The sequence below is a fragment of the Balaenoptera musculus genome, chromosome 20 (genome assembly GCF_009873245.2).
Source record: "Balaenoptera musculus isolate JJ_BM4_2016_0621 chromosome 20, mBalMus1.pri.v3, whole genome shotgun sequence".
Taxonomy (NCBI): Eukaryota; Metazoa; Chordata; class Mammalia; order Artiodactyla; family Balaenopteridae; genus Balaenoptera; species Balaenoptera musculus.
The window spans coordinates 23,146,481-23,172,175 of record NC_045804.1 but is presented as its reverse complement, the minus strand read 5'-3'; the positions used below and the strand labels follow the sequence as shown (position 1 = coordinate 23,172,175).

Sequence of the window (25,695 nt, the reverse complement as noted above, 5' to 3'; positions counted from 1 at the left end):
GGAGTTGAGGCGGGGTGGGGGGTGGAGGGGGCGCGAGGTTGCACTTTATAAGTTACAGGCCAGGCTCCGGCTGAGGCTAAGTATGGCTATTGGGGGAAGAGGGGTGCTGCAAGCAGCATTTGGGGGGAGGGGCCAGAGATGCTGCCCCCAGTGGCCAGATGAGGGTGCACCCACCTATCTGAGGTGGGCGCATGGTCGGGGACCTCGGCGGAGGAGACTGCCCGGCCCAGCCGAGCTGAGGACCACCTTCCTTGAGTCCTGGCTTGCCACCCTCCCTGCCCCCTCTCCCAGCCTCCCAGTCCATCTGCAGAAATAGTGGCTACAGCGAGAGGTCGGAGGTGAGCTGAAGGGGGGGTCCGGGGGGGCGCCGACGAGCGCTGCGACGGCCTGTGTCTGCGCGGATGTAGGGCTGGTTCCGCAGATCTGGAGGCGGAGAGGAGAGACATTTACCTTTTCAGGAGTCTGCTCAGGGTTGGGACACCACTCCAGGGCACAGGTCTCACCCCTCTAGGGACACAGGTTGTGTTCACGTGGGTGGGAGCCTGTTTGTTTATCAGACCTCCCTCCAACACAGCCCAGCCATGCATGGTCCAGGGGAGGGCAGCATGACTCAGTCCCCCCAAGGGCCCCCAGGGCTGTGGGCAGCCACTGGGATCAGAGGCCAGGCCGCTGGGTACCTGGGGGCTAGAGGGGGATCTCCTCTCCCAGGCTGGCCTCACAGAGGAGCCTGGACGTCCTCTTGCCGGTGCGAGCAGTGAAGGGCACCGTCTTGAGCACTGAGGGTTGGAAGGGAGGAGGGGAGAGAAAGGGAAAAGGAAAAAAAGACAGAAGTAGCAAAGAGGCAGTGAGGCAGCCAGACCCCCAGGGTTGGGCGGTGGATGGAGGACAGCATAGGACAGACCAAGGACGGGACAGGCCCCACCAAGTCCTCACCTGTGATGATATCTTCAATGGCCCCATCACGGTCACTCTCATAGATGAGTGGCTCCTTCTGCTGCTTCCGTTTCAGCTCAGAGATGAGGTCCATCTGTTGCCGCCGGATCTTGGGTGGGGACTGGGGGGGAGGGCGAGGGTATATAGCTCCAACTCCAGGATCCCCTTCCCCCCTGTGCCACTAAACCCTAGACCATCTGCCTGGTCTCCCACGGTAAGAGGAGCTGGCTTGAGGAAAAGGAACCCATTTCCACCCCAGGCTACTGGAGCATCCTGGCCTTGGGCAGGGTCAGTCCATAAAAATAAGGGTGTGCAGGAGGGCCAGATCTTTGGGGTGAGGATACCAAGCATCATTGGATCCTAGTTCCAAGTTCAGGGGCAGCTGCCTACCTTGGGTGCTGGGGGCTCCCCTTTCCCCGGGGTGTCGGTGCCTGCCTCCTGGGCAGCTGCTGCTTTCTTCCACTGTTCCACCTCCTGCTCGGCTTTCTGAGGGGCCAAGGCAGGTCTGCGTAAGGGGAGTCCTCCCTTCCCTATTCCACCCCCCAGCAGAAATAACCCCTACCACTCCCACTGCCCATGTGGAGAGGCTGCAATGCCCTGCAGGGGTCCCAGCCTGCCCACCAAACACACATACCTTATAGGCTTTGATGAAGCGACTGAAGAGGGAAAAGAACATGGAGGGGGACGTGGTCTTGGGGTTCTCTCCAAAGTACTCCACCACAGACTCGTAGGCTTCCTGCGGGCACAGCCTGTCAGCCCCACCAGCACAGACCCCTCAGAGCCTGACCACTGTTCTGTACCCCCTTAAGACACTGGCCACTTCATCTCTCCTCCTCCAGGCAGATGGCTGCTCCCTCCTGCCCCATCCCCCCAAGGCGTCCCTGCTGTGGTCACAGCGCTCCAGGCCTTGGCTACACAACCCCACCTAGGTAGTCCTTCACCCCCCAACCCAGCTTCCCCACCTCCCGGGCCGGGTCAGCCCCAGCCCACCTGAGCCGTCTTGCTGTCTGCCAGCAGCTTATCCATGATGGGCGAGTTGGCCCTCAGGAACTCCTTGAGCACTGCGCAGTCATCCTGTCGCACAAACTCCCGCTGGGTCAACTCCAGGCCTCGCTGCAGGGAGCGTACGTCGGCCAGCACGCTGTCCAGGGACACTGAGTGGGAGGTGGGGCAGTAGAGAAGCAGGGAATCAGAGAGGCAGCATTCCCGTCCAGTTACCTCCTGTGGTCCTGTTGCTTTCTCCCAACCTGTATCCGTCCCCAGGGCTGAGCCCCTCCCCCCACCCATACCTGTGCCTGCCTTGTCCAGAAAGTGCAGGTCGCTGTGGAAACCTGTGAGCTGTGGGTACTTCTCAGCAATGACCTTCACCAGGTAGTGCAGCAGCGTCTGCTTGCGGTCAGTCGACTTCATCTCCAGCAGCTGCAATGAGGACCTGCTGTAAGCCCCAGGCCACCAGCCATCCCCCAGCCCCCGGGCCAGGGCACCTCTCCTTGCCCGCCCCTCACCGCATCCAGACTCTGGAGCCGGAAGCCATAGGCTGCTCCACGCTTGCCGCTGTTCATGTAGTTGCCGAAAGCCAGGACGATCTGCAAGAGGCGGGGTGGGGGTGGCGGGGGGAGCTCAGCCAGGTGTTGGGGCTGAGGAAACCCCCTAAAGTATAAATTGCACAAGAAGAAAAGGTGGTAAAGAGCAAGCCCTGCACTAAGCGCCCACCGAACTCCTGCGTGGATGCCTCAGGTCCATGACGCATGTACATGCGTGTCTGACACATGTGCACAGCCAACACCATGGCACACCCAATTTTGTCACCTGCTATCCTTACCCAAAGCTGTGCTGCCAACACCTCCTCCAAGGCTGTGGGGTCACCGTCTCCCTCACAGCCATGTCTATTGGTTCCCCGACAACACGATGCTCTGCTAATGAACCCTCAGGCAGGGTGTGAGGTGCGCTGTTGTAACATGTCCCCCAACCCCACCTTAGCTTTGCCCTCCTGAGCCTGGATGTTAGAAGTGGAAACCTTATCGTTGTTGCATCCCAGGGACTCAGGGCAGGGCCTGGGTCTCCCTCTCACACAACCCAGAACAGGCAAGGCATCATGGGTGGGCCCCGCCTCCTAGACCCTTGCCCTAGGCTCTCACCTCCAGGATCTGGCGGAGTTTGTCCGAGGACTTGATGGACATTGAGGCTGCAATGATGGCATTCAGTTGCTGGGGGTGGGATGGGGGAGGCATGGTAAGTTGGGGTGGGAGTTGGGGGAAGCCCATAGGAGGCTCAAGTACTCCCAGATGCCCTCTTGGAGACCAGGCTGCAAGCTGCCTCCTCCCCAATCCCAGCCCAGGCCGCATCGCCCTGACAGCCCGCGCACACCGGCATGAGCAGCTGGACAGTGTCTGGGAAGTTGCCCAGGAAGGTGAGCGTGTTCACGCGCTCGGGCAGGCGGGGGATGCGGCTGAAGCGCAGCATGAAACGGTCCTCCTCTGACAGCTCCTCTATGGGTCGCTGCTCCCGCTCGAAACGGGCGATGAGGCTCTGTTCATACTCTGTGGGCAGGAAGCGGGTCAGCAACTCCAGGAAGTCCAGGCCAAGGGTCTGTAGGTCGTACCTGTGAAGGGAGGGGCCGGTATCACTCCACACTCACCAGTTCTTGAGAGCAGGACCACTCCTACCCCATTACTTTATTGAATAAATGAACTTAACTATTTGCTATTGCCAACAGCTTCAGGGAATAAGAGATAACAGTCAAGGGAAGCTGGGAGCTAGGAAGCCCGGAGTCCCAATCATACATCAGTGGCGGATGTCCAAGCTGTAAATGCCTGGGCCTGAGTGCAAGGAAGCAAGAAGGCAAAAGGAACATCTCCATCCGGGCATGGACTCACAGTATGACCTCAGTTTTCTTAACCTGAAAATGGGAACACAGTTCCCTGCCCTACTCTCCGACCAGCATTGGTATGAAACTTGATGGACTCCGTTCCATAGTTGGGGCTCTTTTACTATCTGTCTAACAACCCCGGCCTAGCAGAGGGGCTGCGCTGCCTATAAGCCTGGGGCAGAGGTACTCACGTCTCGATGGCCTGGCAGATGCGGTCCGCCCCCAGGTTGCCCTTGCGCAGGGTGATGGCCAGGTTCTTGGCCCGGTTGGCCTCGATGAGCGTGGCTTTGCTGGGGGCCTTCTGGGCTGCCTTACTCTTGAGAGCACTAAGGTCTAGATTGGGACCTTGGGACTTAGTCTTGAACTGCTCCTCAAAGTCACTCATGTCCAGCTCCTAAGGGTGCAGAGAGAGGAGGCGGGGCTGGGCGGGGCCGGGGTCTGGTGCGTTCCTGGCTGAGCACTGTGCTTGGTGCCAGAGCCACCTATCCAGCCCTGACCAGGCCACCAGCAGAGAAACAAACCAGTACCCAGCCTGACCATGCACCTTGATGGGGGATACAGGGGAAGCACATGGAGCACTAAGGAGGAGCAGGAACAGCACCCCATCCAGGGGACCCAGACTCCAAGCCGCTTCAGCTGAAGGAAGAGCCAAATTGGCCAGAGTTAAAAAGAGGAAAGGGAAGGGCATTCCAGGTAGAGGAACAGCATGAGCAATGGCCCGGAGGCAACAGAACACAACCCTTTTGAAAAACTGAAAATGTAATTAGAAGGGCTGAGGCCCTGGTTGTCTGTGGGAAGGTGGTGGGAGAGGGGCCTGAAAGGAGGAGAGAGGCCAGACTTAGGGGAGGGATGAGCCCCTCTGCAAGGATGGAGGGAACGCCTCCAAGGGAGTCAGGACACACTGCCTACGAGATGCACTAGTCCAGTTTGGCTTAACCCCCATTCTTGGGCCTCCGTGTCCTCCTCCATAAAATGGGGTAGAGGAGGTGACCACCCCCAGTGCCCAGCATGATCCAGGCAGGTCCCCCCCCTCCTCTGGTGCCCACACTGGCAGCAAGGCAGGACCACTCACCTGCAGCACCTTCTCGTCATTGAGCTCAGTGAAGACAGTGCCTGTGATCTGGTTGGGTTTCAGGGCCACCCAGTTTAAGAGCGGCATTCTGAACTTGGTCTGGATGGGTTTCTTGGCCTTCATTCCTGGGACAGAGAGAGAGTGGTCACTGGGGCAGTAGTAGGTGCCATGGCTGGAAGGAACCTGGGCCCAGGCCCAGTGAGGACAGACAGAGCAGACTGGAGGCAGTAGGAGGCCCACAGACAGAGGGTCCTGGAGGATACTGAAGCCAGAGTACCCCCCCCACCGCACCTCCGCCTCGTCCCCCTGCCCTGGGCAGTCTACTCACCCGGGCCCATCTCTGAGCTAGGCCCTCCAAGAGCAGCAGAGGGACCTCCCGGAGGCGGTGGGGGCGGTGGAGGCACCGGCCCGTCAGCGCCGGGAGGCAGCGGTGGCGGCGGGGGTGGGGGCGGCTGGTCTCCCGGCAGCGGCGGCGGGGGCGGGGGCACCGGACTGCCTGGGAGGGGCGGGGCCAGTGGGGGCGCCAGGGGCGTGGCTTCCTGCTGGGAGGGGAGACCAGGTAGTGGGGGCGGCAGCGGCGGCGGTGGGGCTGCTGCTCCGGGAACCGGCTCTGCTGCAGGTGGGAGTTCTGAGCCCAGCGAGAACCGGGGAGGGGGCGGGGAGAAGGGCGTGTCAACTTCTTAGGTTGAGGGGTTGTGTCTCCGCCTCCCCGCCCTGCGCATGCGCATTGGGCTCGTTTCGACCCACCCGCACCTGCCTGAGCCACGCCCACAATCCAAACCTACCTCTCCCCGCCTGAGATGTCCCCAGGCTCCCTCACGCAGGTCCCGGTTCCGCCATTCCTACCCCACCCGGCTTGAAGCCCCTGCACACCTGGGCTGGGGGAGCCGGTGGGCACCCCCGGAGTCGGGGCATCACTGCCGCTCGGAGTTGCCACAGCGACAGGGAGGATCTCGATGGAGACGGCATCCCCGGGCCCCCTCAGGATACGGATCAACCCCTTCTCCTCCAGCTCCTCCACTTTCAGCTCTAGCGCTGAGGGCTGCGCCGGGGCAGGGGCAGGCACTTTCTCAGGCTCAGAGGGACGTCTGGAGGTGCCCATGGGGGTCGATTCGCTGAAGCGCTCCTGCGAGCCCCCGGTGGGGGGTTAGTAACCACCGGCAAGCCTGGCACAGAGCCCCCATTTTCTTGCCGGGGTGGAGGGAGGTGTCAAGCCTAGAAGCCCCAAATGGTCTGTTCTTGGGAGTCCGTTCCCCCCCTGGCCCGGCCCACCCACCCCCCAACCCCCAGTCCCCCCAACCTCACCCGCAGGGTCTCCAACTCCTTTCGGGCCTGGCTTAGCTGCTTTTCCAGTTCTGCGATCTTGGCCATGGATTCGTTCTCCGCGTCCCGAAGCCGCTCTGTCAGCTGTGGCACCAGCACATGGTGAGCTCCCACCCGCAGCCGGGCATTAGCATGGGCACCGAGGGGGCGGCACCAGGCATGCCTGCCTGGAGGGCTAGGGGAGGCTTCCGGATGTGCTTAGCCCTGGGGTGCCGCGGGTCAGCCGAGCCTAGCACTTGAACCCAAGTAGGTGAGGTACTGAGAGCACTGAAGTGCTCTCAGGAGGGGAAACCAAGGCACCACTGATGAGGGAGGGAGCTGGAGAGGAGACTGAGCTGGCAGGGGCCCCAGGCACCCAATTCCACCCAAACCAGGGCCTGGGGTCCGAGCACCTGGAGAGGAGGAGAGCTGCCTTTCTTCCAATGAATGAACATTCATTCATTGAGAAAGGCACCCAAAGGATTCAGGTCAAACTCAGGGGTCCCCAGCTCACACCTAGAACCAGTGCCTGATATCGTGTGGGGCTCTGTGGGCCTACTCTGTGCTGGGCCAAGTTCAGGAGCAGCTCTCACCAGGGCCACCTGCTCCTGCAGCTCCTCCACGTGCTCCAGCACAGCATTCTTAGTCTCAGTGTCCTCCAGCAGCGCACCCACATCAAAAACATTGTCCAAGTAGGCCTGAATCTGCACCTGCAGCTTGTCACTCTCCGTGAGCCGAAGCCTCTGTCCCCAGATGGAAGGTTCAGGTTGAGGCCTGGTGTGAGGGATCTTTCCAGTACCCCCCATTACCACCAGAGCCCAGACAAAGGGGCCTGAGCCCTAGCCCACTTTTGTTTCTTTATTTTTTATTGAGATATAATTCATATACCATAAAATTCACTATTTTAAAGCGTACAATTCAGTAGTTTTTAGTATATTCACAAGGTTGTGCAAACCAGCACCACTATCTAATTTCAGAACATTTTCATCACCCCAAAAAGAAACCCTGTACCTGTTAGCAGTCACTCCCCATCCTCTCCTCTCCCAGCCCCTGGCAACCACCAATCTTACTGTCTCTATGGACTTACCTATTCCGGACATTTCGTATAAAGGAATCATACAATATATGGGCTTTGTGTCTGGCTTCTTTCACTGAGCATAATAGCATAATGTTTTCAAGGCCCATCCACGTTCTACCATGTATCACTACTTTGCTCCTTTTCGTGGCTGAATAATATTCCATTGAATGGACATATCACTCTAGCCTGCTTTTCACCTTTTGTTGATCCTGGTTTTCAAAAATCCAATCCCAAAGGCCCTGCTTCTCTGGGGCGCCTCACAAAGAAATCAGAAGAAAGCTACAACTTCTCTGCTCAGGCTGAGCGACAAAGTACAAGCCCCTCTGCCCATCTTCCCCAGAGTAAGGAACTCCCCCATGACCCAGACCCATACAGCATGAGCCAGCTCCTGCTTTTGCCCAGTATCTCTGTGCTCCCCACTGTGTGCCTATCTGAGTCCGGTGCTCCCAAAGCCAGACCGAGGGCCACCTAGAGCCTGTTCTAGCACCTGAAACAACAGCTCTGTGGTCTGAGTGCCTATTTTGCGGCAGGCACCACTCTATACATTTACAGTCTTTATTATTTCTATGATTCTCCTATCTTACAGATGGGAAAAGTGAGGCTTAGAGAGACGAGACCTATCTAAGGTCACATGAGCTAGGAAGTGACAGAGTCAGGATTTGAACCCAGGTCTGCCTGACCCCGGCACCTGTGCTAACCACTGAGCCATACTCTGCAGCAGGCAAGTGGTTAAGTCTGGGGGGAGTACAGGGCTCACCTCCAAGTACAGGTCCAGGCCCAGGTGGGTGAACTCATATTGCAGGAAGACGCGGAAGTTCATGTTCTCCACTGAATGTACCACAATGTTGATGAATTGCATGCAGGCCACCTGGGAGGCGGGGCAGTGAGCAGGTCTATGATCCTCTTGGTGGGGGGTTCTCAGTGACTTCCACCACCACCCCCCATTTAACCCCAAGTCCCCCACCCTTGCCACATTTCTCACCCCACTAATCCAGCTTTGTCCCACCCATATTTCTCCCACGTCCCCTCCTCCCAACCTCCCCTTCACTGACATCCGCCCCTCCCTCACCAACCACTCAGTCCTCATATCTGCAGGAGCTGAGCCCAGATCCCAGATACCCAGGCTCCTGACTGCTCCTGGCACCCGAGGGTGACCTGGCCCAGGCTGGGCTCCTGAGCTCACCATGAAGTCAATGTTGCTGTCCTCATTCCGGAAATATTCCATCAGCTTTTCAAAGCGGTGCTGCTCCCCACATACCTGGGTAGGAGGAATGGCTGTCACTGAGGTCCCAGTGACACACCTCCTCAGCTATCTTCCAGCTGCCCCCTTTATGCCTCTGTGAGCGCCTCTCAAGTTAAATCTAAGTCAGGCCACGTCACTCTTCTGCTCAAAACCTCTATTCCCTCTTGATCTCTCACAGCCCTCCCCAACACTGACCCATTCTGGCCACACTGGCGTCCTGGCACATTCCTACCTCAGGGCCTTTGCACCTGCTGTTCCACCTGCCTGATGTGCTCTTACTCAAGACAGCCACCACACCAATCCCTCACTTCCCTCACAACTTTGCTCAAATCTTACCTTCTCAATGAGGCTTCCTAACCACCCGGCAACCAGTTCCCCCTCCCCTGACAGCTTCCCTGACTTTTTTCCCCAAAGCATTTACGATTTCTTCATAGACTATGTAATTTGCTTATTTATTATGTCGCTGACTATCTGTCTTCCCCTGCCTTCTTTGTTTCTTTTGTTCACTAATGTATCCCAGGTGCCCACTCTGTGCCTGACACATAGTAGGCCCTTGATAAATATTCATTAAAGGAATGCATTGATCCTATGCTGCCTTATGCATCATATTCTCATGCAGTTACTTCTTGCGAGCCTGTTAAACAGAGTCAGCAACTCCGAGATGTATGGATCAAGGCCAGTTTAAGCAGAGGTTCAGCAGATCCCCATAGTTGTCCCTGTCGCCCCAGGCAGTGCCCCTGCGTGACCCTGTACCTTCCCTTCAGATGAGGAAAGTCCCCAAATACCCACCCAGCGTCCCTAGCTGCCCCCAGCAGAAGCCACAATTGCCAGCAACAGGGCTCCAAGCAACACTAGAGGGCAAGTACATGTTTGGGTGGGGGCTCCATTACCTCCTTGAAGTTGTCAAAGGCGGAGAGGATGATATCGTGTCCTCCCCGAACCAGGCACACAGCCGCCAGCAGCTCCAGCACCAGAGCCTTGGTTCTGGGGAGAGAAGGGGCAGGCTGTCCCTTGCGAACAGGCAGGCCCCGCAGCAAAGGTGGATGTGGGCCTGGCTAGGGGGGAGGACGGGGGAGCTGATGGGGTGGGAATGAGCCTGGGCAGTGGTCCTGAGAACTGAGGGGACAGAGTAGGCAAGGGGTGAAGTAGGAGGAGAATCTAGACATGGAGAAAGTTTAGGGGCCTGGACCTCACCTAGGGTTCTTGTTGTTGAGGCTCAGAGCAATCTCATTGACACAGGCTGGGTGGTTCATGACGAGGCTGAAGCCAGACTGGGGAGAAAGGAGAGGTCAGCTCCTCCAGGCAGACCCCCCAGGGTTCTTTTTTTTTTTTTTTGGCTGCGCGAACCTAGGGCCCCGGCAGTGAGAGCGTGGAGTCCTAACCACTGGACCACCAGGGAATTCCCAGGAAGTTCTTTATATCCAACCACGACCTCTTGGGTGGCAGCCAAAGCCTGGTCCCTCTTTTTAAATACCTTTGTCTGGGACTTCCCTGGTGGCGCAGTGGTTAAGAATCCGCCTGCCAATGCAGGGGACATGGGTGTGATCCTTGGTCCGGGAAGATCCCACATGCCGCGGAGCAACTAAGCCCGTGCGCCACAACTACTGAGCCTGAGCTCTAGAGCCCACGAGCCACAACTACTGAAGCCCGCACACCTAGAACCCGTGCTCCGCAACAAGAGAAGCCACTGCAGTGAGAAGCCCACGCACCGCAACGAAGAGTAGCCCCATTCGCCACAACTAGAGAAAGCCCGCACACAGCAACAAAGACCCAATGCAGCCAAAAATTAATTAATTAATTAATTTAAAAATAATAACAAATAAATACCTTTGCTCAAAAGCCAGTGTCAAGACTCAGTACCTTGGACAAAGTGAGTCCTTTAAGGCCAGCTGAGTGAGGGAGGACCGGCTTCACCAATCACCCCTCCAGATGAAATAAGCCAGAGGCTGCTCTCCCTGGTGTGTGGCCTTTCTTAGTGGGGTGCCTAAGTCCCCACGTGAGGCATATCCAGGCCCCCAGCCATGTCCAGGGTATTCTAGGGGACCTAACCAGGAAGGTGCAGAAATCTGGGCTTCCCCTCAAGACTCATCAGCCTCAAGACCCTGAACTAACAGCCCAGATCCCCAGGGTTCTCCAATGGGGACAGGGTGGGGCACAGTTGGTCCCAGAACCTCAGCAGCTTAGGCAGCCCCCAGGGAGGACAGTCAGTGCCAATGCCCCGGGCCCACTGACCAACCTGGTAGTTCATGATGGCACGCAGACACATGATGCAGACGTGGACGTCATCCTTCTGGCTGACGATGCGGGAATTCCTCAGGGCCTTCCTGCTATGGGCCGGGGTCAGCCTGGGCAGGTGGAGAGGAGGCAGCAGGGGTCAGAGTCCCAAACCCACCTTCCTATTCCCCCCACCACTCAGATGGCCACTGGAGTAAGAGGGGGCACATCTGGAAACTTCTGCTTCCCGTCCACCCAACCAAAGAGGCCAGCTGAGGGCCGGAAGTCTTCCTCAGTTCTTAGGCCTGGGGCCTGGCATTTCCGGGGGGAGGTGAAGAGGCGGGGTCAGGGAAGCAAAGACCCCTAACAGCGACTTGGTATTAAAAAGAGTTGCTGTATTGTGGGGATGGAGAGCTTATAGGGGGAAAAAACCGCCAAAGCTTGTGAACGGCCATGAAAATGCTCTCCACAAGGTGGCGCTCACAGCCACGTGAGTTTACCTTGCATCTTGACAATTCAGGCTGCCATGGGTCAAATCCCAGCTCACTGATTACTAGGCATGCATGTTACTTAATCTCCCTGGGCCTCAGTTTCCTCTTTTGTAAAATAGGAATTGTAATAACAGTACCTTCCTGATAGGGTTGCTGGGACTATGAAATGAGCTTAGAACAGTGCCTGGCACATAGTAAGTGCTCTATGAATGGTTTTGCTGATTCTTTGCTAAAAGAAATGTGATTTTTTCCATTGTCCCAGAACCGCCAATCAATACTGGAAGGCCCCACTCCTCGTTCTTCCCACCACATCTCCCTTTTCCCGTCATTGCTCAAACGTGCCTCTGAGTCTTTGCTTGTGCTGTTCCTTCTGCCTGAAATGCCCTTCCCTGTTCCCACCACTGCTTCTAAAGCCTGTATCCATCTGCAAGACACAGTTCCAGTGTCATCTCTTCTGGGAAGCCTTCCTGATGCCCCAGGCAGTGGCCACCTCCCTACTCAGAGTTTCCAGTCATATTTCCATGACAACCTGTCACACACTTGTCTCCTACTAGATGGAAGGCTCCCAAGGGCAGGGTAATCTGTCACCTGAGAATCTACCACCATGCCTGGTACATAGTAAATGCTAAAAAAATGTTTGTGGAATGAATGAATGAACAAAGAAATATATTGTGAGAGTTTGGAGCTTAAGATGAAGTTGGCTTCCTAGACCCAGAGTGGGAAGGAAGGTACCTGGGGTCCACATGAGGCTCCAGGGCCATCTCCTTCCCTCTCCCCACCTCCCAGCAGATGTCATAAGTTAGGGTGGGCTGATGTATCCGAAGCAGCTGAATCCAGGGGTGTCACCTGAGTTGAACACCTCACCCAACCCCACCACCACCCTGGAAGCTGACCAGGCATGCACCTGCCCCTAGGCGGCTACGTACCGGGGAGAAGGGGGGCATCTGGAGTCCGCATGGGAGAAAACAGGGGGTTAGATGATACAAAAGGGGTCCCACTGACCCCAAAACCCACTCCTTATCTCAGACCCCACCGAGATTCCAGCCTCTAGGTGCACCCCAGAGGCTTCTTAACACACCAATCTCCCGAGCCCTGGGTGAGGCCCTTACTCTGATCCCCGATGCCAGGCTACCCCTCCCACCACCCCCAGGGCCCTGGTGGAGCAGGCTGGGTACAGCCGCCCAGGGGTGAATTCTCCATTCACCCCGCCACCTGCCACCTCCCCAGGGGGCCCACATACTTGATGGTCAGGTGGCGGCTCTTGGGCTGTGGCAGCAAGGATGAGGGCGGGCCCTTGCTGAGATCTTCCACCGACTGCTCCAGCGGCTTGCTCTTCTCGGAGCCCGGGGCCCCGTTGTCTGTGCTCTCCATGTAGTACCTGTGGGGGTTAGACTGGGGATGGAGGCCAACACTGCAGAGCACTTCAGAGGGGGTGGGGGGAACCCAGGGAGAGACAGATCTGCAGGAGAGACTGGGGGCAGGATAGGAGGCTGTGTTCTTGGCGCTGTGCTGGGCCTAGCAGGTCCCAGCTGGCCACCGCAGGCGACCTCCCTCCCCGTCCAAGGCAGGCCATCAGGAAGGGGCCTTGCTCAAGCCAACTGCAGGGCTCCAGGATGGACCCAGTCTAAGTTGCCTGGAAGCGGCCCAAGGAGTGGGCGAGGTGCAGGAAGGCACGGACTCTGGGGGGGCACCAGGGCAGGGCCAGGCTTACGTGACAGAGCACTGCACGAAGGCCAGGTACTCGAGCAGCACATCCAGGCCACGGTTCTCCTCGTTGAGGAACTCCTGCACCCACCTGCAGGGCACAGGGCTCCCTGAGTGCCGCCCAGGAAGGAAGTCCTGCCCAGTGTTGGCACAGAACGGGCACAGCAAGGGGCCCTGGGCTGCCCTTTCCCAGGAAGACAGCCACCAGCCCTGGCCTCGGAAGACCCAGTGATGCCAGGGGATGATGGTGGAAACCTCGGGCAGGACCCACGGCCCAGCCATGCCTCAAGGGGCAGGCAGAGGGTGGGCAAGAGAGGACACCCAGCCTGGAGGGGGCCCATAGGCATAGCCTGTGGGGGTATGGGGGGATAACAAGGGGATCCCAGGGGCTGCCTGCTGGCAGAGCTCTCCCCCTCCCCCGACCTCCCCAGGGAAATCTGAGCCCTTGCTCACCCAATGTGGTTGGTCCTCAGGGAGGTCTCCAACTCCCGTAGCACCTGGGTGGACTCCTGAACTCTCCTCTTAAACTGGGAGCCAAGAAGAGGGGAGTCTGGTGGGTGGAGCCCGGGCCTCAGCCCACAGTGCCTGCCCACCCCGACAGCTGGCCTTTCATGCTCGGCTGTCTCCACCACCTCCACACACCTGCCCAGCAGAATAAGCATACTCAGGCCACACACACGCCCCCCTATACAGACACACAGGGTGCACACCACAAGGCCATGCACAGACACGAAAGAGGCACACACGTCTCTAGACACAGACATACAACGCGCGCACACACACACACACACACACCCATATATGAGGACAAAGGGTACACACACATTCAAACATGAACACCCTGGGTACACACACACGTGCATATCCATACACAAGTACAGTGGGTACACAGACATAAGACACTCACATATCCACACACAGACACAGGGGGCACACACACACACACCTCTATACAAAGACTCAAGGATACACATACATCCATATGTGGACACAAAAGGACGTACATAATACACACACGCACATCCATGCCTGGGCACACAGTGTGCACACATGCACACACACTACACAAGTACACACAAGTGTACACATCTGAGTACAAATAGGAGCTGCAGAGGAACCCGTGAAAGTGCACGTCCAGGGCACTCTCAGTCCCCTGTAAATACCCACACACACTCGTCCATGTACCCACACAAGCCTGCGGAAAAGTCTATACACACAGTTACTCCAGCTGCCCAGAGCTTGGAAAGTGCAGGGGGAAAGGGGCAGAGGAAAAGGGGGAGACATATACCCCTAAGTTGGACATCCAATCTGCTGCTACCTTTCGGCTGACCCCACCGATTTCCAGGTAGCTCTTCAGCTTCTGGATATAGGCTTCAGGGGGGTTCTTGACTTGAAACCGCTCCTGCGGAGATGGAGTAGGATGTACAAGGGACCAGCCAGGGCCACCCCAGGGCAAATGGCCAGCCCTTGTCCCAGAGTCCCTTTCTCAGCTCTGACCCAAGGTCCCAGGCTGCCTTAAGACCCCCCTGAATACCAAAGGCATAAACCCAAACATTCCGCCTGCCACTTGAAAAGACCCCAGTCCCCAGCCAGGCCGTCCCTTGGTCTATGGCCACAGGCCTAGAACAGCCTGGGTGGAGTGTGGAGGGGTCAGTCCTACTATACACCCCACCCTGGAGGGGGAGACTCAGGCAGGCCAGTGGGTGGCACTCTCCCAGCCCTGTGCCCTCCCTGGGCCACATCCCAGCCCAGAAGTGGGAGTACCAGGAGGAAGAACACTCTGGAAGGGCCTTATGAAGCGCCCAGCTCCTAGCAGGCTGGGGGCCCCTCCCGCAGGGCTCCGCCCCAGTCCTCTCGTTCACCTGTGTGTGTGCGTGCGCACGTGACCTGTGCTCAATAAAACAATCCTTAACTCCCCCACCCCATCCAGGGCTCCAGGAGCCACTCACAAAAGAGGCAGGGGCCCCACTAGAGGCCCTCCACCCAAAGGAGCTCCCACCCTTCCCAGTCCAGACCCCTCAGATATGCCCAGCCACCCCCCTCAACCTCCCACTTCTCCCAGGCCTCTGTGAGCTCAACCTGAGATGCCAGGCCAAGGGGCAGGGACCCCTACCCCAGCCCCAAAGCCTCCGGAGGCAGCTCCCCACCCTCTCCCCATAGCCCTGCCCTCACCCCCCAGACCGCTGCTCTGCCAGCTCATCCCATTCTGGTGCATTAGCAGAAGACGAAGGCCCAGCCCTGGCTCCCAGGAGAGGCTCCCTGCTCCCCAACTCCCCACCCCCAGCCTCCAGGGCCACAGGCCCGCCTCCCTCCCTCTCTGAATCACTGTGGCAGCCAGGACCCTCCCTGCCACAGCAGGGGTCCTCCCTGCTACAGCAGGGGTCCTCCCTGCTACCTCGGACAGCAGCCCTACTGCTGAAGGGGCTGGGGCAGCCAAGAGAGCCACGGAGGTGGCAAGTCCACGTGCCCCACTGAGAACCGGGAGACAGGGGCTCTAGTCCCTGCTCTGCCACTTGGTAGCTGGCTGACTTGGGGAACTGCTTGGTTGACTGCAGCTCCTCTGGATCCAAGGTGAAAGGAGGACAGGAATTCCTGACCCTCCTCCCCACCTCCCATGGGGTGGAATGAAGATGTCCAGCCCTAGGGCTGCCCCTTCTCTTCCCCAGCCCAGAGCTGGAGGGTAGACAGAGGCTTCCCCGGGAAGCTCAGCAAGGAGCATGGGGACACGGCCCTAGCTGCACTGGCCAGTACCCTGGACCAGCCCCTGCCAGCTCTTCAGAGGGCAGACCCAGCCCTGCTCGTGACTCATAAGGTCCCTGGGGAGGCCCAGGCCCAAGAGAGGGGGATTCCAGAGTCCTGCATATGTCCTCAGCACCCTCCCCAGATGCTACGCTGGCCTCTGGGCAGGGTCTTGGCCCTGTGGCAGCGTGGCAGTGTCGCCTCTCCTGCCAGCCCCAGCCTGGCCAGGGCAGGGCACCCTGATGACGGAAGGGGCCTGTGCCCACCTGGTCACAGATGAGCTCCCACTTCTTCTCGTTGTCATACTGGCTCAGCAGCTGGACCTTGTCCGGGGGCAAGTTCATGCAGTTCTGGGGAGGAAGACGACAAGATAAAGATGCTGAGTCTGGGGCCCTAACACAAGGGGGAGAGGAGCATGGGCATTTTCAGGGAACCCACTAGAGGCCAGCTCCCTAGTAGGCCTGTCATTCATATGAGTCCCGTCACCACCTCCCCCCTGGAAATAAGTAGCATTAGCCAACGAGAACACCGAGACCCAGAGATGGAGCACCTTTCCGAAGGCCCAACAGCGAGAAAGTGACACTGGGATTTGAATCCAAGTCTGCCTGACTCCAGGGCCTGGGCTCTATCACCCCTAAATCGCCCCCCTGGCACAACTGGCATGGAGGCAGGAGCGCGGGTTCGCAGCCTAACTTCCTGGGGCCTCAGGCACCTCTGGGCTCGTGTCCCCACATGCGATAAGGGAGTATCATCTCTTCTCCCATTTGCATGGGAAGCTAACAGGGACCCATCTCTGGCCAGGCCCAAGTGTGGCCAGGCGTGGACTGTGCCCCATTCCCACATGCCACCAAACAACACGTGTATGTGGTCCCAGCCCAGGGCACCAGTGTCTCACGAACACCACAAAGCCTCTGCAAGGACAGCAGCCAGCAGCCCCCTCCCACTTGGTCACTTCGGGACAGACCGAGGGAGATGAGGTCAGATGGGCAGGGATTTCCAAGCAGGTGCATGGTGGCTGCAGGGCCCAGGGGGATTCCAGGGGAAGGTCACCCACTTACAGGAACCAGGGAGAGCAGCCAGCACGCTGGGTCTGTGGTGCTGGTGGCCCAGGCTGGGACTCCCCTCAAGAGCTAAGAAAGGTCAGCACTGCTCTGCCTGGGTCCTCCTCCCCGAGCCACAGATGACAAGGGTACAATGTGCCTGCCAAACTTCTCCCCACAGGACAGACTTAGTGTCCCACCTGGTGCTATGGAATCACCAGGTGCCACCAGCACTAGGAGCTCCCTGGACCCCCAGGACTTGGCGTGTCTCCCTAAAAGAACCAGCAGATGACGCCAGTTCACCCCGATTCAGTAAACCCCAGGTTTATTGAGGGTCTAGTATATGTCAGGCTCCAAAAGACAGTTCTGGCCCTCAAGGAGCTTAGTCTGTACTGGGGATGTGGGAGCCCCAGGGAGTCCCAGCCCAGGGTAGAAGAGGCCCCTGTCACCAGCTCTGCTGGCTCAGACTACACATCCTCAGTCACACGGCCCTGAGAGGAGGCCACAGCTGGAGCAGAGAAGGGGCCACACCCACCCAAGGCTTCTCGGCCAGCTTCCTCTCCCGGGTGCTAGGCCTAATTCTGGGGCTCTGGCCAGACCTCACCCCGAAAATCACTGCCTTAGGTCGGCCCCAGACAACAGGAAGCTTGGTACCCTCTGCCCCGGTTGCCCAAGCTTTCCGGCCGGGGCCCCACTTGAGAGGTGAAACTGCCCATCCACCAGGCCCTCTCCCCTGGGCCGGCTGGGCATGGCGATACGTCATTCCTCTCCTCCGTTGCGAAAGTGAGCCCAGATTGAGGAAACCGCCTGCGGTCTCATCTGCTGCACGCCCCCCACCAACCTGCCAACAGCCAGGACAGCTCCTGCCCCATGAGAGGGACTGCCCAGGAAGGGGTCCTGGAGCCCAGAGAAGGACGTACCTGGCCAGGGAGGCTTCCCTGGGGCCATTCTCTGTCTCTGTCTCTCTCTCTCTTTCTCCCTGGTCCCTCCAGATCCATCCCCACCTCACAGAGACCCAGGGTGGGGCAGGGCCGAGGTGGGGGTGGGGGTCAAGGCAGAGGGGGGAGGAGGAAGCAGAGAGAGAAGGCAGGCGATGCCAGGGAAACTGGACCAGCGGCCAGCACGAGGGAGGAGGTGGTGGCGGGGGAAGGAGGGCGTGGAGGAGTGAGGGGGATGGCTCAGCAGCTGAGCCTTAGAGGAGATCGCCGCTTCCTGACATGGGTCCATCTGGGCCCTCACCCACCCTGGGGACTTGCTGGCTCCAGGAGTGGCCCCAGTGGCACTTCTAGAGACAGCAACTAATCATCATAATGACTCTGACAACTGTGGTGCCAGCTTTGCCCGAAGGCTTACCAGCCCTGCTCACAGATGGCAGCCTTCCACCCTCACCACCATTATTGGCACTGCTATTAGTCCCATCCCACAGGTGAAGCACAGATTAGTTTAGTCACCTGCCCAAGGTTATGAACCCAGTAAGAGGGGAGCCGGGCTGACTTTGAGCCCTGAGCCAACTCAGAACCAGCGCCCATGTCCACTCCCCCAGTTCAGCCCATGGTTATTACTGGGGAGGGGGAGGTCTCTGCTGGGCCAGCGCCCCTGTCCCAGCAGTGGTGGAGGGCAAGGCACCCCTTTGCCCCTTCCCCACCTGGGCCTCCTCAGGCCCCCGGGCCTCCATGCCAGCCTGCCAGACGAGCTAAATTTAGGCTCGGAAATCAGAAATAGCTCTGACAGCGCTGAGCACTAATTAGCAGCTGTTCCTCGGCTGTGCCCACAGAGGAGATGGGTACCCTAGGGAGCAGGAGAGAGACCAGCAATGCCACTCACTCAGAGTGGGGTGAGGCCATCCTGGAAACAGTGACAGACCCCCAGACTCGGGGCCCTTAGCAAGGAGGGAGCGCCATGGGGCTGGGGACTGGGAGACAAGCAGAAGGTTGGCTGATGGCCCTCAGATGGGACAGGGAAGGACCGGGAAGTCCAGGTGTGCGTGGCGGGGGGGTGGGGGAACACCCGCCTCCTGTGAGGGGTGGAGGGGGGGCGGCTGTGATGTGGAGGAACCCGAGCGGGATTCAGGGGACCCAGGATCTGGGCCCACCTAGCCTGACTGCTTCTTTGTCTCCTTGAGCCTCAACTTCCTCCTCCATAAAATGGGCACACTTCCCTCCTGCCTCAGACTTACCGGGCTCCCGGGAACACTTCAGTGAGAAGCTGTGTGGGTTTTTTTGTTTGTTTGTTTTTGTTTTTTTAACATCTTTATTGGAGTGTAATTGCTTTACAATGGTGTGTTAGTTTCTGCTATATAACAAAGTGAATCAGCCATAGGTATGCATATATCCCCATATCTCCTCCCTCTTGCGTCTCCCTCCCACCCTCCCTATCCCACGCCTCTAGGTGGACACAAAGCACCGAGCTGATCTCCCTGTGCTATGCAGCTGCTTCCCACTAGCTAGCTATTTTACGTTTGGTAGTGTATATAAGTCCATGCCACTCTCTCACTTCATCCCAGCTTCCCCTTCCCCCTCCCCGTGTCCTCAAGTCCATTCTCTACATCTGCGTCTTTATTCCTGTCCTGTTCCTAGGTTAAAAGCTGTGTTTTGATGTAACAATACTCTTCAGGGACATACCACTATGAAGAGGCATGTCACAGGCTGCGGGGGTCAAGGGAGTCCACTGAAGACCCCAAGGTGGGGGCTGTGTGGCGGACAGAAGTTGGTGAAAACATTCGGAGAAGCAGACCTGTCTCCAAGGCTTGGCCAAAAATGAACTGAGCCTTCAGCTCCCACCCGCTGCTGCCCTTCACACTTTGCGAAGAGGGAGATAGGTTTCACCTCTCAAGGTGTGGCCAAGAGAAGGAGCTGTTTCCCTGCTCCTCCTATTAGAATGGGTGGGGGTCATTCCCCTCCTTCCCTGCCCCCTCTCTGTGTGTCAGAGGGACCTCCAGTCCTGCACACCCAAGGCCAGTCCCTTGCAGGCCGCCCCCCATCCCAACACTGACATGTGGGCAGGTGTCCCTGGAGACTGAAGGGGCTCCGGCTACATGTGGACACAGTCACACCCTCCAGTTTCACTTTTAGTTTGAGCTGAGACTATGTCCCAACCCACCTGCCCACCGTCTCCCTAGGAAGCCCAGCCCTTCAAGCCCCAGGATGCCCTTGAACTTAGGCACGAGCCCGTCTCAGATCAGCCCCACAGGCATTCCACAGCCTGATGGGTCCAGAAGCCAGCCCTGTCCCCCGGCCCCACTTCCCCATCCATCTCCCCTGCCCACCTACATGGCCTCAAGCTTGGTTTTAGAGCTCTCAGGGCATCTCCAAAAACAATCAACGTTATCCTCTTTTAAAAATTCTGGTATATAGATTTTCTAGGGCTCATATAAGCAATCCCAGGCTTAGAGGAGGGTGTGGGGTAACCCGGCCCTAGGGTGCTAAGAACCCCAAAAAGCTAACAGCTTCTCCCATCAGGGTTGAAGGGTCCCCATGGCAGGAACAAGGGCAAGTAGGGTAGGAGCCAGGGCAGCAGGCACTGCCCTTATAATCCAGGCTGGTAGGAGAATAACGACAACAACAATAATTAATATTCCCCAAACACTCAATCCGCGCTAGGTGCCATGCTAAGGGCTTTACCTCTATTAACTCATTTAAATCTCAACAACAAGCCTACAAAGTAGATACTATTATAATCCCCTTTTCACAAACGGTAAACTGAGGCACAGAGCCATTAAGCTGCTTGCCCAAGGTGACCTAGCTGGCAAGCTGGTAAGAAGACTCAGTTTCCTCGGAAGAAGGAGCGCTCAGAGCAATGAGAAACATGGGTCCTGGCCTCCCAGGGGTCTTCTGCAGACAGCCTGGCCCCTGTGCCTGTCTGAGGAACCAGGAACAGCCGGCCCCATTTCCTGCCACCCAGCACCCTACGTTTCCTGTTGTTGCCCACACTGAGCTCTTACTCACTGGGGAACCCCCCCTCACCAGCACACCCTCTCTCTGAGGGAAGTGGAGGCCTCCCCACCCCTCCCCATGTGCACACAGCTACCGTTAGTGCCACCGCTGCCCCACCCTCCAGGAGAGGTGGGCCCTCCCTCTCGTGGTTTCCGGCCACCAGGCAGTTTTCATCTAGGCCCCTCTGTGGCTGACGTGTGTGATGGCAGGGAGGGCAGCCTGGCCTGTGATGGCTGAAGACTAAAGACGGCACCCATGGTTGGTCTTGGAAATGGAGGTGGGGGGAGGGAAGAGGCAGGGTCTGGGCTCCTTCACCTCGAAGGGCCCCAAGATGAAGAGGACCAGGTCAGCCTCAACATCATCCCGTCCTCACAGTGGACAGTGTTTATTGAGCACTTGTTCTGTGTCAGGCATTGTGCTAAGCACTCTATTTAATCCCCTCAACTCTATTTAATCCCTTCAGCAACCCTAGCAGGCCAGCATATACCCTTTTTTTGGGGGGGGGCCGCACTGCGCTGCACGCGGGATCTTAGTTCCCCAACCAGGGATGGAACCCGCGCCCCCTGCAGTGGAAGCGAGGAGTCCTAACCACTGGACCACCAGGGAATTCCCTGGCATATACCATTTTTATCTTTTTACACGGGAGGAAAACTGAAGCTCGGAGAAGGTGGGTAACTTGTTCAAGGTCACACAGGTAGTAAGTGGCAAAGACAAAACTCAACTCCCAAACTTCATGACCCCAAAGCCTGGGAAGCTACTCAGCCTTCCCTGTGAGTAACCCCTGCCTTTCTCAGAGGCAGGGAGGGCTGAGCCACCTTCCAGGGCTCCATGCTCCCAGGAAACATTTAGAGGTGGCCCCAAGAGCAGCCCCACCTGTTCCTGCCCATCTCCCCCAGCTCTTTGCCAACTGGTCCCAGATGTCACTGTGAATCATGCCTACCGCATCCCTGGGTTTCCAGGGGCAGCATGTGCCAGCGCTGCCTGCTGGGAATGGCACCCCACGGCCTCTGCCCAGCCCAGCCTCTGACACGGGGCCACAACCCCATTGGGATCCTCCATGTGAGACCCCAGAGATGGGAGGCACAGGGCCTAAGCGACCCACAGCTCCATGTGCCAAACTTCTTCTGCCCCACCCCAGAGGAGGGAGCCGGCTGAGGAGGCAGTGCCTGGGTCACAGCCTACAGAATGGAGACACCCACCTCTGCCCTTCACTCCCAGTCCCAGCCCCAGCAGGGAAGGAGTCCAGCTAAAAGGAGGACTCCCAGCATCCACACCCTGCCAGGGACTGCCCTGACCTCCCCACACAGCCTGGACAAGTGCCCACCACCCTAGGCACATGCTAAGGGCACCCCAGGGTGCCAGGCCCCATCAGGTAAATTCCTCTTCTCTTGAATGGCAGCATCACTTGGCCTCAAGCACATCACAGCGCCTTCCCTTGATCCCTTTGCCCCAAGGTTAGAGGCTCCTCCCCGCCCAGACACATCAGGGGTGTCCTAGGCCAGGCCGTAAGCCTGGCACTTCTGGCAGGCCTGGAAAGAGTGCCCTGCCACCCCAAACCCTGACCCCTGCAGGGGAAGGCCTGAAGAGGCTGGAAGACACCCAGCATTCAGCGTGGCATAGGAGAGGCGAGAGCATGGAGCTTGGCGGGCTGGTTTTCCCACCATTGCAGCAGGCAGCCATCACTCCTCCACTGTTGCTAAGGCAGCAGGTGGAAACCCTGGATCAACCTGCTCTTCCTCCCCACCACCATTTAAGCAAGGGCACCCCTCTCTCTCAGAGCCTCCTCAGAAAAGTAGCTCCCACCACCCATTCTTGCATGGGAAAAAGGCTGCCCAGGGGGAAAGGGAGAACAGCACCCTCATCTCCTGCCTGGCAGTGGGCCTCGGTCAGGATACCCTTAACCCACAAGAGGAGTTCCACAGCCAGAAGCCAAGGAGTGGTTTTAGATTTCAGGATCCTACTCCCCACCAGGGATGAAAGGGCTGAGCTTCAGTGAAAGGAAGAGCTTCCGTGGGGCCATGTGACTAGATCCCAAGGGGAGGGCTGTGCTTCCCCCTTCCAGACTGCGGGATCCCCTGGGGGTGGGAGGCCCACCACTCATCAGTCTGAGATTCTTCTCCTTTTATTAATTTTTTTTTTTTAAGGATTTTATATTTATTTATTTATTTATTTGGCTGTGTTGGGTCTTCGTTGATGCACATGGGCTTTCTCTAGTTGCAGCGAGCGGGGGCTACCCTTTCATTGGGGTGTGCGGGCTTCTCATTGCGGTGGCTTCTCTTGCTGCGGAGCATGGGCTCTAGGCGCGCGGGCTTCAGTAGTTGTGGCTCGCGGGCTCTAGAGCGCAGGCTCAGTAGTTGTGGCGAACGGGCTTAGCTGCACGGCATGTGGGATCTTCCTGGACCAGGGCTCAAACCCATGTCCCCTGCATTGGCAGGCGGATTATTAACCACTGTGCCACCAGGGAAGCCCTCTTCTTTAGACATTCACTGAGGACAGGGCTCAGCTCTGGCCAAGGAGGCAGTGCTCAGATGGAGGCACTCCCTGTAATCCCCGTCACTGGGACTATAGTTTTAGCCAAATCTGCATCCCCCCCCCACCTCTCCCACCCCCGCCAGCCTCAGGCAGGGGCCAAGGGTATAGTCCCAGGGCACAGTGAGGAGTGCGGAACGAGGTTCTTAGCCAAGTGACCTTGGGTTGGGTGCCTTCTGTGCATACAAGACATGGGACAGGCTGATCCATCCCCAGGAAGAAGGGGGAAGTGTGAACACACTGGGGTTCCTTGGGGAGGGGGGCGGTGAACCCCAGTGGGTGCTGCTGCCCTAGATTTCTACCTAGCCACCACCGCTTTCTCCACCAGGACACCTTCGGACCCCTCTCTGGGCCTTCACCCTCCACGCCCTGGTTCTCAGGGAACTCCCAGTGGCATTTAGTGTCAGACTCAGCCAATCAGAGCTAAGGCCAAAAAAAACGCAAGCATGGCAGTCAAGTCCTACACAGGCATCAGAACCTCACCACTTGACTTTTGGATTTTCCAGTGGTCTGAATTATTCACCCAGCTCCTCCCATTAGGTGTGTGTAACAGAGAACAGACTGGGACCTGGACCTCACCCTGAGAGCCCATCCCCCCCATCCATAGACACACACTTAAGGGGAAAGACAGACTGGTGTCCTCCCAGTCAGGCTGGCCAAGGTCCAGGGATCCACCACCAACTCAGGCTCTCCAGAAACCGCCTATCTCATTCTTCCCCCTCCCCCTTCTGCTCCGCTCAACTCAGCTTTGTGAAGCCATGGGTTTGGGGAAAGGGAAGCAGGTGGAGAGGTGGGGTATTTGGGGACTAGCCTGATGTGAGGTGTCCCTCAGCGTCCCTCCCTCTCAACGAATCAAGCAAGGTGCCTTCACATGGACAGATCAGACCCCACCCCACCCTACAGCTCCTCCAAATCCCTCCCAGTCTTTCTCCTGGGAGGGGGGCAGCAGACAAGATTTCCAGGAACTGGGAGGAGGGGCCACACAGGGGATCTGGCAAGTAGGGCCTCACGGCAGGCCAGGGGAGGGGAAATGATGTCAAGGAGGTGGAGGAGACGAAGAATCAACAGGGCCACCAGCCTGCGTGGCTCTGCTGCCTGCGTCTCCCTCCGGCCCCCACCCTCAGACCTGCAGTGCTAGCCTGCTTGGACTTGGAAGTGCCTCTGGGGAAAAGCACGGCCTTACTTGCCTGTCACCCAGGGTCTGGCAAGGGAGCTGACAGCAGACAGGCCACCAGGCAATTAGTTACAGAAGGAGCCTGGGACAGGGTTGAGATAGGGAGAGGGAAGTGAGAATGAGTGGCCATTTCCCCTCCCTTCTTCTACCAGGTCTTAGAGAACCCTGACTTCGCTCTGGAGCCCCTACCCACCACATCCATCCCAACTGCCTCCAGGCTCAGTTGATGGCTTCCTCCCCGGTGGCCTAGTCCCCAAGCCCCCCAATCCCCTGGAGCAGGTGACAGTGAGGGAGAGGGGCTTCCAGACTTTTGTTCCACCCCAAGCCAGAGTGACCAACACATCCTGCCCCCGCCCATCCTTAACCTTAATCCCTCCAGTGGGTGTGAGGGGATGCACAACATAAGGACCCACAGACAAGCTCTCCCGGACATGCAGTGAGGGAGAAACACAGACACCCCCAACTGCATGATCTGACAACCCAGCTCCCAGCAGCTCAGGCACCAGCAGATCAGGACCAAACACCTCTACTCAGTTTGCAGCTCCCAGGAGGTTAAAATATAACCCCTTCTGTCTTTGACCCTGAGACACAAGTAGATGCTCTTGCACCCTGTGGCTGGGCCTGCGTGCAGTGGGGAAGGGGGTGCTCCGGGACCCCCCCCCCCTGCGTTCTGCGCTCCCAACTTCCTCACAGGACATTTTTGTTTAGACCTTTAGACCCAGAAGCGCTGGGGGAGGGGGTATCTTGGGGAGGGAGACTGGACGGTTGCAGAAGAAAGTTTTGGGGGGAGAGTGCTAAGTCACTCTTTAAGAAACCACTGTCACTCCCACCCCCTGGAGGGGCCGCCACCGAGCCGCCGGAGATCTCCAAGCGGTACCTGAGCCCCCGGGGGCGGGGACGCGTGGCGAGCCCCTGCCGCCCCCCGCCCGCGCCCCGCGCACAGCCGGCCACACTCACCAGGACCCGGTTAAACCTCTCCTCCAGCTCTCCGGCCGCGGGCATCGGCTGCTTGGGCGCCGCGGGATGCTTGGGGGACAGCGCTGCGGGGCTCGCGGGCTGCTCCGCGCTGCCGGCCGCGTTGCCCATGGTGGTCCCCACCCAGTCGGCCAGGCGCCTCCAGCCTCGGAAATCCAGCTTTCCCGGGGAGGGCGGATGAGGCTCCCGGCCTGGGGGGCGAGGAGGGCAGCGGCTCTCGGCGGCGGCGGGGGCTCGGCGACGCGGGCGCTCGGCTCAGCGGCGCGCAAGGGCCGGGGCGCGGCGTCCCATCGGGGCAGCCCCGTCCGAGGAGCCGGGCGGCGAGCTGCGGGGTCGGGGGAGGAAGTCAGGCTGCAGGCCGCCGGGGGCAGAGGGCTGGGCCGGGGGCAGGAAGCTGCGG

General features: G+C 58.4%; 1 protein-coding gene across 7 annotated transcripts; it reads right to left on the bottom strand.

The window, feature by feature from the left end:
• Nucleotides 1–26: 26 nt before the first annotated feature.
• On the bottom strand, nucleotides 27–25,695 carry FMNL1 (formin like 1). 7 transcript variants are annotated; one of them, XM_036835249.1, is made up of 28 exons: nucleotides 25,278–25,695; nucleotides 15,912–15,995; nucleotides 14,195–14,308; nucleotides 13,360–13,433; nucleotides 12,914–12,997; nucleotides 12,443–12,580; nucleotides 12,129–12,146; nucleotides 10,734–10,842; nucleotides 9,692–9,768; nucleotides 9,388–9,481; nucleotides 8,438–8,512; nucleotides 8,012–8,122; nucleotides 6,770–6,919; nucleotides 6,180–6,281; nucleotides 5,748–6,000; nucleotides 5,203–5,502; nucleotides 4,875–4,999; nucleotides 3,994–4,196; nucleotides 3,301–3,535; nucleotides 3,072–3,140; nucleotides 2,439–2,519; nucleotides 2,223–2,352; nucleotides 1,924–2,087; nucleotides 1,568–1,669; nucleotides 1,324–1,419; nucleotides 934–1,054; nucleotides 678–776; nucleotides 306–423 (listed from the first exon to the last, which is right to left on the bottom strand). In XM_036835249.1, exons 1-27 carry the CDS (start codon nucleotides 25,404–25,406, stop codon nucleotides 685–687), a joined length of 3,330 nt encoding a protein of 1,109 aa, XP_036691144.1. In that variant the 5' UTR covers nucleotides 25,407–25,695; the 3' UTR covers nucleotides 306–423; nucleotides 678–684. The 7 variants fall into 7 exon arrangements, 6 of the variants coding, with proteins under 6 accessions (XP_036691143.1, XP_036691147.1, XP_036691145.1 ...); XM_036835254.1 differs by having other exon boundaries at nucleotides 14,225–14,308; XM_036835248.1 differs by lacking the exon at nucleotides 678–776 and having other exon boundaries at nucleotides 27–423.